This window comes from Pollicipes pollicipes, unplaced genomic scaffold, assembly GCF_011947565.3.
Source record: "Pollicipes pollicipes isolate AB1234 unplaced genomic scaffold, Ppol_2.1 Scaffold_4295;HRSCAF=5057_pilon_pilon_pilon, whole genome shotgun sequence".
Classification (NCBI taxonomy): domain Eukaryota; kingdom Metazoa; phylum Arthropoda; class Thecostraca; order Pollicipedomorpha; family Pollicipedidae; genus Pollicipes; species Pollicipes pollicipes.
In genome coordinates, this window is record NW_023596461.1 from 25,732,806 (window position 1) to 25,747,172 (window position 14,367).

A 14,367-nucleotide genomic window follows, 5' to 3' on the forward strand; every position below is an offset into this window, starting at 1 on the left:
CGGAGAACACTTGCCAAGGTTAAGACTATCGGCACCTGAAGGACCGAATGAAGAGCCGCATGTACGACATACCATACAGCTGGGGCAGTCCTACAGAACAGAGCCATGTCGCCCTCTGTCCGTCAGGCTGGAGGAGCAAAGAAAGGCAACTGCCCGAGTTGAGGCTCTGAAGTCTGGTGTGGCAAAGCATGCCTGGTCAAAAGACCATCACTGAACAGCATATCGGCATATTGTACGTCCTATTTGGACGGTGATATTTGAGGTTACGTCTCCTACCAATCTTGGAATAGCCAAAACGTTTGTAAAACAAGGGGCATTGGTGAGGGAAAACAGGCTGAAAATGCGTGCAATTCATTGCTCGCTTTAACATGTAAGAACTGCGTGCAGTGTTTAAGAATGACAAAAAACTGTCTTATTTGAAAACAATCAACACGAACTGCACTACCGCAAACCGAAAGAGAATTGTCACCTTGCTTTATGAAGCTGACAGCTGGTCGCACTGTGGCCCACGGCTATCTCGGCGATAAGCTGAAGACGGGGCAGGGCCTCGGACCGTCTCGGAAACCTCACCAGCCTTGAGCAATTTGCCGTCTCCGGGGTCCTCCCGAAAGCCCCGGGAGACCAATGACCTGGGAGCGCTTGCGGTTTCAGAGAACAAATCACACAGACTGTTCGCACCACAGACTGTTCCCGTTAGAAAATATGCTATTTCCCAAATGACACACCCATGGATAACATGAGGAGCGACGCACAATAAGCCGGCTTGGTTCTAGGACCCACTTCCGCAGCGCAGACGCCATCGGAGTGGATCATACAACGTAAAAGCGTCCACAAGGCACTCACATATACTGAGGCGGGCTTCACCCCTGTCGCCCCACCCTGTTAATTCCCTTTCGCTTTTCGCCGTTCTCACCACCTCGTCATATTAACGAGGGCGGCAGGATGGCTCCAACGACCAGCTACCACCGTGTCTGCAAGATACCGGTCGGGCCTAGACACGTGCTGGTGTCGCGCAGACACGGCCAGCAAACACGACAGCACTGCTGACTACTCGACAGCTTCGCAACCGCAGCCCGCTCCAAATTTAGTCCCCTTTACCCAAGTTACGACGCATGCACATTACCGTCTCGACAGATTACAGGGCGTACATAAATCAATGCATGTTGATGAGACAGCTGTTGTAGGCTCCGGCGCGGCCGCCTCGGCCGGAGCGCGTGGTGCCGCTGGGCAGACGACGGCGGCGGCCGTCGCTCGGGCCGGCCCGGCTGGCTCAGGCGGTGCCGTGCAGCTGCTGCACGTACGAGCCGCGCTCCGGCATGGCCTCCGTCTCCGGGCTGCGGTTGTGCGCCTTCCACACCGGCACGCCGCAGAACAGGCGGCACGCTTTGATGTAATCCTGGAAAAGGGCCGGGGCGCTGAAGGTCAGTCATCGGTGCGGTCCAGCCCGGCCACGCCTCTGGGGTTTGGGTACGGATGCCGACGCGGCGCCACGCGGGACCGTCTGGAGATAAAAAAGCAACTACGCCGTACGGAACCGTCTGGAGATAAAAAAGAAACTGCGCCGTGCGAGATCGTCTGGAGATAAACAAGAGAATGCGCCGTACGGGACCGACTGGAGATAAAAAAGAAACTGCACCGTGCGAGATCGTCTGGAGATAAACAGGAAAATGCGTCGTACGGGACCGTCTGGAGATAAAAAAGAAACTGCGCCGTGCAAGAGCGTCTAGAACTAAAAAGAAACAAAGAGGCCGCCTCACGTATCGTTTCGCGTCTTTTGTCGGATTTTAATTGTTATTTCAAATTTTCAATTTCTCATTTCATTATTGGATCTTAATTCTCTAAGAATAATTTTTAATATTTATTCCATACTCATTTCACGTTTTTTTACCCAAAGGCTTTCGCCCATTTCGTCTTTCACCCCCCCCCAAAAAAAAACAGCATTTGCCGACCCAGTTAATTAGTACGTCTAAATTTCTCACACGGATCATAGCTTTTGAAGAACTAACTATTCCTTTCACCTGAAAATTAACCATTCGACACTTTCTGTTACACGCTTCAGTTTGACATTGGATTCCGTGTGTCACACTTTCAAGAAATACTCTGCTTCCACACCGACACCAGGTTGAAGAAATCCCCAAATTTGGGAGAAGAATAATGCCGAAAACGCCCGCTTCATACCACTTTAATGGCCTGCATTTTCTCCATCCGAAAAGGCTGCCTTTCACAACCAGTCTTAGATTTCCGGGCAATGTATATATGGTACCTGGAATGTATGCATCCATTCCAAACGCATCACTACCCACATTTGAACACGATGTTCGGTGATGGTGTAAAAAACATGTTTTGACGAGTGGGGTCAGCTGTTGAACTGTGAACAAAGTTCGAGATTCAGTGGCTCAGCCCATATTGCCCGCTTTCCCACTTTCTAGAAGCCGGCAATATTTCCAGCCACTAATCGCAGATTTACGCAATTTTCAGCAACAAGGATCACGGCTTCATACAAAATTGTGCAATATCTTTTGAGCCCTCACACGTGGGGAGAAAAACTTCAACATTGCACTACTACCTTGATTTCGCGTCCCTATCCAATAAGCACTGCAAAGGTAACATTTTTAATTCTTCAGTTACACGAATGCAAACCGGGCCCAGACCTCGTCTACGTCACGGCCCGGCTCCCTCGCGCAGAAGATACCGAAGACCTAACGATGCACGTGAACATGCTGATTACAAATCAGTATCGAATCTCAAAACTGTCCGACCCATAGGAGCCCTGATGATTGGAGGCATGCCGCGTTTCCGAAGCCGCTCTCCGTAACGAGATACTGTAGCCTGCCCAGCGGACGCTCGGGGCATGCAAAATACCCAGCTTCACGGACTTATTTATTGTGACCACTATCGAGTCAAAACACCGACCGCTTTGAGTTAAACGTCGGTCATGACTACCAAACGGTAAATAATTACAAATTCATCCATTTCTTTGACTGACATAATCAGGCAGAGCAGCAGGGTCGCAGCCAGAGCCTTGGCAATGTGAGGCGCACGAGGTTGAGAGAGGGTCCCCTGACGGTGGAAGGCGCCTTCCCCCTAAACAGCTGCCTGATATGACCCAATTCTTAAAGAGGGGCATGGTATTCTTTGTTTGTTTACTACGTTTCCTTATACAACTGGAATAGAAGCAAAAAGCTCTGGCGAGATAACATGTGTCTGCATTTGAAGTAAAAGGAAAAGTTGAAGAAATCAGGCGTCAGACAACTACATGGAATAAATCACCGGCGTTCTTCATTTAACAATGGTTCACTCGACTCTTCCTAACCGATAGAACTCACAAGTTTTACCAGAATTTCGATCTGGGTCCTACAGAGATACTGAGGACCTTGTGAATGTAAATTGTGGACAAAAATGGGTCAATAACTTGCATTAATGAGACCAACCCATGTTTGCCTGAAAAAGTCAACATTTAGTCAGAATCGATTCGTGAGAAACATGATGTAACGCAGTGTAAAACATGCACGCTCGAAAATCTTAACAACAAAAACCTCGAAGCCCTAGGGTACAGTCTCCATGAGCTGCTCGGCGTCGGCCCCTTGGCTAACACTGGTGGCGGATAACGGGCGGACGAAAATCTGGTGGTGGAACTGGAGCAGTGCAGGTAGAACCTCTATTTTAGTGTTGCTGTAACATCCAGAGGACAATCTCAAAATTCGAAAGGAGGTGCCCGCTGGTACGATCAAGTCCAAACCGTAAACGGTACGTAGTTATTTGAAACCAAACTCTCGGAAGCATGATTTTACGGCGGTCGCTCTCGCGCGCACAAGCGCCCGCCGCCTGATGTCACTCGCAGTGGCCAACGTCGTTCGGTTTTACGGGAACCGTAACCCCGGCCGTCGCTGTTCCTGCTCAAAGATTGCAAGCGCGCGGGCTCAAACTTGTTCGATGTAGTTCGTTTCACTAGTTAATTCCACAAAAGAATGCACGTTCTCAGGCCAACATGTATTGGTCCTTTCCATTTTTGGAATCTCATCTCGACCCATCTTCAACACTTAAGCCCGTTACGTTTCAGACGACGGCGCCCATTGAGAGAACATAAGGGGGCCGTATCGTCCCCGGTCAGGCTGAAGGGCCATTCCGTCCCAGCGCGGGGTGCTTTCTAGCCCCCATTCTGGTGACACAGGGGGCGATGTCCCCTAACCGGTCCGGAGGCCCGTAGAAGGGTCTATCGTATCACATTGAACTCCCTCCTTGACACGATAGGCCTTCTGACTCGCGCGGTTGCCCCGGATCGACGCAGGAATCTTCACAGACGTAGCAAGACCCCTGATCGCAACAGGTGACTTAATAATTGACACATTAACTTCAGTTCGCCTTGACGGCCCTTTTGCTGGCGGGCACACAGATCGCTACTGAGGCTCCTGACAGGCACAGGGTCCTTCCATTGTCTCAACGTGAACTGCACATCATACGTTCCCGATTTCCTTTCGTTATCAGAGGGCTCGACCAACGCAACTTCCTGGCGACGACTCGGTGCCACTTGCTGACACCGGACCCCTTGCTAAGCGCTGCGGGCCCCTGGCCGATGCCCTCATTGTTTCAGGCACTCGGGCCAATGCAAATCGCGGGCCCCGCCTTGCTGGTGCTTGGGAAATGGACCCCCCGGGAAGTGGACCCCCATGAAATGGCCCATATCGACGCGGAGCCGACTGAGTGGTTTCTGGTGGTGTCTGACCCACATATGGGCCCATATCGACTCAGGGCGGTCCCTAACCGGGGCAAAGGGCCCTCTGGTTGTCATCTGAGGGCCTGTCCGCAGGCCGGGATCCTAAAGAAGACGCATGCCAGCCATTCGTGCCCTTCGGTCCCCAACTGTCCTTGATTGTCGGTCCCGATGGGCTCCTCCAGGTTCTGTCATTGGGGCTTTATGACGCCACTCAGCTGCTGAGGCTATATGGCGTCGCCTGCCTCTCACCTTGGAAGGAAGGGCGGTCACCGCGTGGAATCGAACCCCGTGCCTCTGGTTTCCCAGACGCGCAGTGGTTAACGCAGACGCGTTTACCACTACACTACCGGCACCCTCTCTCCAGGTTCTATTCGGGCGTCCTCGAACACTGCCTCTGACCGAATCGGGGCCCCTTGCCAACATGGGGCGCCCTGTTAGGCACTGTGGGCTTGACAGACGCTGTGGGTTGGATTTTTCCCTGCTTGGGAACTAGGCCCTCGGGCTGGAGCCGACTGTGTGGTAGCGTCTGATCGGCATTAAGCCCTTATCGACTCAGGAGATCCCGGTCGGCGAAAACGGCCCTCGGGCTGGTATTAGGGTGCAAGGCCCTACTGGCCAAGGGCTCCTGCATACGATCTCCGGCTGGCATTTGGACCCTTAAAAGTCGGTCTCAAGGATCATTCGGGCCCCTTGGAACCTAACAGGAGGGGGGGGGGAGGACGTGCTCCCTGTGCCCCCCCCCCTGCCTGTGCCACCTGCAGAGCAGATACATGGCCAACCATTCTGTTTTTCAAGGTATAATTTCAATGTATTTCGTACGCAAGTGGGACTCCGCAACTTAAATTGCCACAAAAGTCGCACCTTCCACATGTTCGCAAACCGATAAACTTGGCTGCGAGAGCGTTTCAGTCACTTAGCCAGCTCACCTTAGTTGGCTTGGGTTCTGGCATTATCTTCATGGTAACAAGGGATGGCTCTCACATCTGTTATCGCCTCGATCCACCAGAAAATATTCCCATTCACCATACCTGCTGTCGGGCGTTTTAGTATCTGCAGGACCCCGTTAGTTCGTGGGCGGGACTGTCTAGGCAATTTAACAGGTTAAACAGCACGTTTTAAGATTAGGGAGCTAAAATGCAGCTGGTTCCTTTTAACTTCTCGATACGACATCGTGAGAGAATAACGCAAATTACTGTTCTCTGCAAACGTTTAAGCTCATTGAATGTCTAACATTCAAACGATGGTAACCACTAGACCCAACTCAAAAATACATATGAGTAATGGCATTAAAGGTGTGCAGCACATAATAGAACAGAAAATACTCAGGGTAACAAAGGCACAAGCACAGAGTTCCCAAAACTGACCAATTCGCAAGTCAGCAGGGCCTGACATTACATATTTCATTTCACCAATTCCCTTTACTTGAGAAACATTTCTAATTCACCTAAATTAAGGCGCTATCATTTGAGCTACCATTCCTTCGTCATGCCTGTACTTTTACGCAATTAACCATTCCGTTGAATTACTCGTTTTCCTCATCACTTGGCTAGGACAGCGGTGACAACAATGACATGCTATACTTGATAAAAGATGCAACTATGGCACTCTAAGCTTCCGCCAGCTTATGCTGGTTTTAGCGGTACAAAGAGCAGACAGAAGTGGAAATTACATCCAGATGAGGCGCCTACAGCACGCCCACCTTGTCGTCGCAGGTGAAGCGGTGGTAGATGCCGGCCGGCAGCACCAGCAGGTCACCCCGCTCCACCAGCACGCCCACCTTGTCGTCGCAGGTGAAGCGGTGGTAGATGCCGGCAGGCAGCACCAGCAGGTCGCCCCGCTCCACCAGCATGCCCACCTTGTCGTCGCAGGTGAAGCGGTGGTAGATGCCGGCCGGCAGCACCAGCCGGTCACCCCGCTCCACCAGCATGCCCACCTTGTCGTCGCAGGTGAAGCGGTGGTAGATACCGGCCGGTAGCACCAGCAGGTCACCCCGCTCCACCAGCACGCGCACCCAGCGGTCGTGCCGGTCCCGCACGTCGAAGTAGCCGAGCCTTCCAGCACCAGGCGGATCTCTCTCGTCGGCGTGCAGGTGTCTCCTCGAAGAACATCTTGATCTGGGGCGGGGAGGGAGCCAGTGATAGCGCGCTAGCGTCGCCGAAAGCCACGTTGCACACATCTTCACCTGAGGCAGGCACGGAGCAAACGCGGAGGAGAGCGCTGCCCACTGCCTGGGAGCTGCGTGACACGCATCTGGATCTGAGATACGCAGTGTGCCGGCACGAGAACACTGAAGCACCATGCGGAGCCATGTCATACACATGGTACGCCCATGTGTGTGATAGTAATGTATGCACACAGAAGATGTCTCTCGATCTCAGGCATACAGAACCAGTGTACATCTAATCATTTCACTAGTCTAAGTAAACTTAACGGGGCCGTCCTACAAATAACGAGCTGCATTTGTGGCCGTTTCAGCCCCACGATTCCGCACTGGTTACGCTGGGTTATCTAACGCTGGGCTACCTAAGCATGACGTCCGTCTGCCCCTTACCCAGCTAAAGGCGTGAAACAAATACGTGTGTGTTTCTTGTTATGACAGGAATCCAACGACATGGGACAACGACGCGTCAAAGCATTTAAAGGATTAGGGTAATTCGTAACCACACTTGAGCGTGGCGTTACGCTGTCTAGCACTTTGGTTATGCTCCCATCCATCCTTCCCTCCATCCATGCGTAACATGGAATATGCTCAGTTCCAAGATTGTTTCGGAAGTGCAAAATCACATTGGCCAACCTTCCCCCGCAAATACCATCAGTGACAGCGACAGCGGCAAGTGCTCAAGTTATGTCCAAAACTGCGGGCACGTTCAGTCCGTCAAATGTGCTCCACAACGCTTCCAATTATAATCCCGTCTGTATGCTAGTTGTTCATCAAAAGGTCTACTTCCTTGGAACGTCGTGATCAAAAAGCCTTTCCCAAACAAGGTGGTGCAAAATCGAGGCGTGGAACGCAAACACGGTTAAACTGAGCTATGACCCGGGGTACCTAGAGATGCTGAATGTCCTCGCTACCGACTTCCGGAGGCGATTTTCACGTCTGCTTAAAACATTTTCAAATCACCGACCCATATTCAGCTCTGTAGCGTTTTATTATCACAGCCCTATTCCGAAATTGCCGTACTCTACTCGTTCCTCTACTTGAGAAGTCTGGTACAACTGTTGTGACAATGCAGCATGCCTGTCTAACTTCTGCATCGTTTGAACTTCTCCAGCTTACCGTCTATCGTAACGTGATTTGGACCGACCCATAGAAGCAAATGTTTGTCGCCAATAGCAGTGCGCCTACGAACACTACGTCACCCCACCGATTTAAGAATCGCGTTTGCTCCCAACGGCAGCTAAAACCGTAACAGCTGAGGGTACAAGCAAAGCAGTGAAGTTGGCAAATGTTATGACATAATGTACCCAAAATTTGGGAATGAGCATCAAGTGATAAGCTCCGGAGCAAACAGCACCGATGGCTAAACCCACCCTCATCCCCCACAACCAAAACTACGTGCCACCGCCAGGAACACCGCTGCAGGGGGGAGCAGCCAAAAGTATGTTTTCCGCCCCTCCAAATTGTCAGGAAGCCCCTTTTTCTCCCGACACTTTCAGGCATTACAGCTCCCCGTAGACAACAAACTAACAAAAATTCAGATCATGGAGGCCCCCATAATTGAGCTAGAGGAATAAATGGGCCGAGAAGACTGTTTTCTACATCAAAAAACCCGTTTCTAAACCATGACGTCACTTTTATGAATATAACTCACGCTCTGGGTAACAAGGCTCAATGTTGTGCTCGCTGGTCAGCATATGAACTGTGCTGGGACCTCAAGGCTTCGTTGCCGATTCATTCAACCTACGCCGTGTCAGTCGTTGTCTGTGACGTCAGGCCAGCTGACGACCGCTGCCAAGGTCACCGCCGGACCCACAGCTGCATCGCCCCGGAGGTAAACACTCCGACCCCGCTGGCGGCCGGCGAAGTGCGCGGCCGCCGTGACCTTTGAACCCGCGTTGTGGTCACGTGGCCCACGCTATCCGCACGCCGGCCGTAGGTGGAGGCGCGGCCGCTGGCCCGGTGCGCCGCGGGCTGTGATGGGGAGATCGTGCCCGGCCATCTTCACGCGACCGAAGAGCAGCGGCCCGCCCGCCGGCACTGGCTTCGAGGTGCGCAGGCGGGGGGTCGGCGCCGGTCGGTGAAACGTCTGGTGCACGAGCAGGCGACGTCGTCCCGGCGCAGCGCCGCGCCCGTCGGCCGCCACGGCGGTCGTCCTAGTGACCTGGTCACCGCGCCCCAGCCATGGCGGACGGTGAGCAGGCGGACCACCCCGGTGACGTGCTCCGGTGGTCGTCGACACGCCCCTCCCGGCGCAGGCATGGTCTCCTTAGGATTCGCGTTCCTGCACTGCGTCGCTGTGCAGGCTTCCATCATACTCCGGCCGTTCGTCGAGTTCGTTGTGCACGCGTGGCTGCTGGCGCTGCCGCGTGCTGACGTGGCCCCTACCAGGCGTGCTGCAGCCTGGTGCTGTTCGTGTTCGCCTGGCCGCTGCTGCTGGTCGGCCTGTGGGCCTACGCCGGCGTCTGCGTCTGGTGGCGGTGGAGCGCGGGCAGCGAGATGCCGGCGGAGCGACGGCGTGAGCCGGCCGCGCTGGCCGGCGCTGGTCTGGACGCGCCCGAGCCGGAGGTGGCCGGCGAGTTCGGGCCGGCCGAGGACGAGCCTCAGCCGCCACGCCGCCCGCTGCCCGCCGGCTACCTGGACCCAACGGACTTCCTGTCGCCCGAGGCGCTGGCCGGCATGAAGTTCTACCGGCGCCGCACGCCGCTACGTCGCTAGCTGGACGTGACCCGACGCACGGCCGCGGTCGGCTCCGGCCCGTCTCGTTGCCGTTCAGACGGTGTGGGAGAGCCCGTGTCAGTGACCGTGTCGGACACGGCCGGACCGTGTCGACACGTATCGTCGGAGGAGGTCCGGCCGCTCCGCCCGAGCCGGCCGGACGGCTCAGGCGCGCATCTGCCAGTGATTTGTGAGGACCAAGGAGGCGCATGTGAAAACCACCTGCGATCCTGGAGGATAAACGCTTTTATGTACGTAACAGCTACTCTGTGTGTCTTCCTTCATGGCCGTGTGGTTTTACATATCGTTCATGCTGCGTTCCTTCATAACATGTCGATGGGGTCGAGCGATAGTGTGTGGGCAAGAGTGTCAAGTGTGTGGTCAAACGATATGCTTCCTTTAGAGTTGCATGGTTCGTTTTGCCAGCTCATGCGTGCCCAATAGAACAGTTAACAGATTGGATAAATTACATGGATAGAAGATGGATTCGCCAGGTGTATTAGACCGGACCGGACCAGAAAATTTAGGAAACATCCGGATTGAGACCGGATTGGAATTTGGAATTTCAAGCCACACGGATTGAATGGATGGAAAAACGAATCGTGTTTCAAAAGATGCTAAATGCATCCTATTGAAACCCTGCTTTCAATGACGGGAACAAGAAAGGAATGCTAGACAACTGAATATTCTTCAAAACGCGGCCGGTTGGAGAAAAAATTAATTATATTTAAAAATCAATTGTCATTGTTCACAAAATTATTAGACAAAAGTATCCATCACAGCAAGATATATAGACACAGTTTAAGCGCCTTAAATATCCAAACCATTATGAATATGATCCGTATTAGCTGCCGTTGCATTATTCACATCCTTGATTGACATTCACCCAGTGTATGATATGACCCCGGTGTTGCAAAAGAGAAATCGTTAGAGTCAGAGGCCTGCACCCATTCCAATATTTCGTATTTGTGTTGCCGGTTCTTGCTGAGATGTAAGGGGTGCCGGTGAACGGAGCAGCGGTCTGGTCACGTGATCACTGATCGCCGGGGGGGGGGGGGCTCGGTGACGTGGCCGCGGCCAATTGAGTAGCCCTAATACAGTTTGTGCCGGGACGCCAGCTTGATGTAACATTTGTGAACAGTGCAGTGAACCGAGCATAGTACTTCGAGAACAGAACTGAATTATATGAAACACTCCAGTTGTCAGCATACTTCCATGCTGCTGACAGAACCGAAGTATCAATATTAGTTGAACCGAGCTGACAGAACAACAGAACATTTCCATGTTGCTGCGCAACTTTGATGATTATCAAAACAGGCAGGAAAAATGAACTACAAGTGGGCATGTCCACATCCGAGCTAAAACAGGACTCAAGCCCTCCGGTACCTTGTAATTGGGAATACCTTGACAGGTGATAGAACTGCCGCCTATACGTTGCAGCCGGTTGGAACTGCATAGGTAGCAACATGGCGCTTCCCGAGTGGATAATTTCCATGCACGAATTCGAGCAGGCGGATATGACGAACACGAGCTTAAAGCCCAAATGATACGCCCGATGGATGGAAGATACCATAGGTGTATGAACCACAGCCGCCCCACGAAAATACATCATCTATTTTTATTATCTCCACTCGACCATGAAGCTCACCCAGGACGGCACTCACGAGACAGGGGTTTATGTGGCACTGACAAGTTAGCAGCAGTTTATGCGACTTTCAGATATTCAACGAACCGTTATGTCAAGCCCGTGAATGAGGAATACATCGGAATAGGAAATGGAAATGACTGGAGCGAGGAACACCTGAACTTGGGCAGGATTCCCTCGCAACGGCGATCGGAGCCTGAAAAACGGAAACCATATAAAGCACAAGAAAGCAGTTGAACGTTGCACTGTTCCAACCAACTCTTAGTATAGCACATGCCAGCAATTGTAGATTCGTCTTCACCTCTCTGTAAGTAGCGACATCATCCCACCACCCACGTGAAAGGCGACTTCAGGACCCTGCCGGCCGGGGACGCATCTGACTCGCCGGCACACTGCAGGCGGGCGTTGTTTGACGATTTAAGCCATTCACATATGAGATGAGATTCGCATACTCCATGAGCGGTTTTTGCGGTTTTGCCTCGCGTTTAGTATTCTTGCATATGCTATGCCCTTTTCATGCGCCATCAGGTTGTCTGTAGTTGCGCAGCGACCAAAAACCTCGAACGCCGGCCTTCGTTTCAAAAGTGCCGCCCTGCGTTCTTCCGGCCACCCGGGGCCAGGGACCCCGCGCGGCTTCGGCGACGTCGTGGGAACGCAGGACCTCACAGCCCCAATCACTGTGGATGTCACTTGCTTTTTGAGCTATGTCGCATTGGCGCCCACGGTCGACTGCATTACGATCTGCACTGCTCGCCCGGTGAATCTGTGTCAGGCAGCTTGACGCAGATTACGGCAATGACGCCTGCCGCCTGGCTGTCCTGCATTTATCCCCAGTCATATTGGGAAATGGTCACCACCAGCATCTGGTAATGTCGACAGCCTCAAGACAACCGACCAAAAATGGACGGCGGAGAAAACATAAAATCCATCACTAAAACGGTGCAGAGCAGGAGATATATCTGGGTGCACCGCGGCTAATTCCGCAGACGACTCTTTCGTCGGTGGATGACCGAGGAGCAGGACCAGGTGAGGCATGTTTGTCACACCAGTCGAGGACGATACTCCAATCAATTATTATATCCGTGACACCAATAACTCGTCTCCAACCTTCCGTAAACCCATATAACCTTGGTCAACCGTGGAGGGTCGGGAAGATGGCCTTCACACCGGACGAACATAACGCAGCTGTGGGTCCGCTAAAAACAATAAACACAGTCATCTCCGTCCCAAACAAGGAAACCACCTAATTGAGCGTCGGCGGAATACGAGGCAGTGGGACAAATCGAGACTCCAGCTCAGGGGCCTGTCTCACCTTCGCCTCGAAGTTGTCCATCGGCCCGGGGGAGACGGTGATGACGTCCTTGTAGTTGTAACCTCGCTCGGCACGGATCTTCTCCACCAGAGGCGAGCCCTCGACGTCCTCATCCCCCACCTGCGGGGCGACACAGCACGTAGCAGTCGCACCGGATGACCGCGGCGCTGAGGCCGGAGGGTCTTTTTTCTTCTTTTGTTCGCCCCGGCGACCTCCAGTTAGAGCCGGGTCCCGCTGAGCCTCCTGATCGGGGCGTGAGGGCGCGCCTGCGCAGCCCTGCCAGTCACTCCAGTCACATACTGAGCGCGCCGCCAGCCCGCCTGCCATCGCCTGGCAGCATCAAGCAAGCACGTTTCACCCAAGCGGCCTGACGAGTGAGTTGTTGTTGAGGTGCTCATTATGTGAGATGCTGTGACACCCATAGCAACATAACAGTTTGCGAATTATAAAACCACCGATCACATTACACGTTGCTCAAAAACGACCGCTGATTCCGCATCAATAAGGTTCTAGATGCATTTTCGAGGTTCCGGGCTTTCGACTTTGCGGTGTCGTTTAGGTAAAAGATTGTTCGCATAAACTGATTTACATATGTGTCGATATCTGGATATTCTAACGTTTCAGGCCTCATCTCATCGGCAGAGAAATAAAGTGCACAAGTGAAAAGCTATGAGATTTTTTAAGGACGAAATATGCGCATTGATATCTTCAGAAAATCTTTTAGGACGGAGAAGGCAAATATTCCTATGTTTACTTGCGTGCGCATAAAAGACATCCGTAAAAGGAACACTGCAATGACACAAAACCACAATCACATGTACAGTAGCCATCGGCCAACACTTCATAGCTGAAGAGTTGTGCAGTAAGTGTGTATTTATGGGCTGGAGAGCATTAGCTAGTCACGCTTTCCCAAATTTGAACGCGTCTTCTGACATCGCATATCTGAAGGATGTCAATGTTGTCCGTCAGTTATGGTGATGTCTTATAATGTTCGCGTCACATGTGCTCTGGAGGTGTCCCGTCGCGTATAAGCATTATCAGACATGGTGAGAGTCGCGATTACGCCCAAGGGAATGTATGGAAAGAAGCTTACAAATTCAGCTTATCTAGTTCGTGGGCTGATTTCTTCATGAGAAGGGTGTGTTGCGATAACCAATGACAATGTCTATTCTGTGATCGCTCTTACCTTAAGCGTGTCGGGAGATGATTCCCTCCGTGTATCTTTTTCGTCTTGTTTGTAAACGGATGTCATTTGTTTTGGGCAAGTCGTGGGAATGGTTTATTGTGAATCTTGTCTTGGTTATTGCCAAAATGTGTCGTCATGTGTCATTGTATTTCATTTTCAACATCAGAATTGAAAAAGAGCGTTGTTCATCGAGATTAGCTTATTCGTAGCATTCTGAACGTATTCTTGTCCCATCAGAACAATGCTTAAATGCATGCTTAAGAAATGATCTTATGACGCTAATTCTGAAGCATTGGGAACATTCACTGTCAGCGCTTAAGAAACACCCGTTGTAAGTCTACTTCTTGCATACAGTCGTACTAAATCGCTGTCCTCGGCCATTAACAGTCGCGTCAAGAAAGGGTATTACGTTATCTATGCTTAGTTATCTTGTCAGTTTAAGCCAAAGCGCTCTTCAAGTGCGTTTTTGAGCGGCTCCAGTCGCTCAGTATCCCCTATCTGCACAGCGATACCGTCCCCATAACGACAATAACATCAGGTCTTTTGTCATCACAATGTATAACGTCGACTTCTTCATGGTCCGTAAAAAATTGGCGAATAAAAGTCCAAGCGGGGAGCCTATCACAACACCTTC

General features: G+C 52.0%; 1 protein-coding gene across 1 annotated transcript; it reads right to left on the reverse strand.

The window, feature by feature from the left end:
- Positions 1-687: 687 nt before the first annotated feature.
- Positions 688-12,874, reverse strand: LOC119097351 (1,2-dihydroxy-3-keto-5-methylthiopentene dioxygenase-like). The gene is given in 5 exon segments (XM_037220398.1): positions 688-1,396; positions 6,648-6,806; positions 6,808-6,828; positions 12,548-12,667; positions 12,848-12,874. Coding segments are annotated over 5 exon segments (453 nt in total). The 3' UTR covers positions 688-1,270.
- Between the last annotated feature and the right edge of the window lie 1,493 nt (positions 12,875-14,367).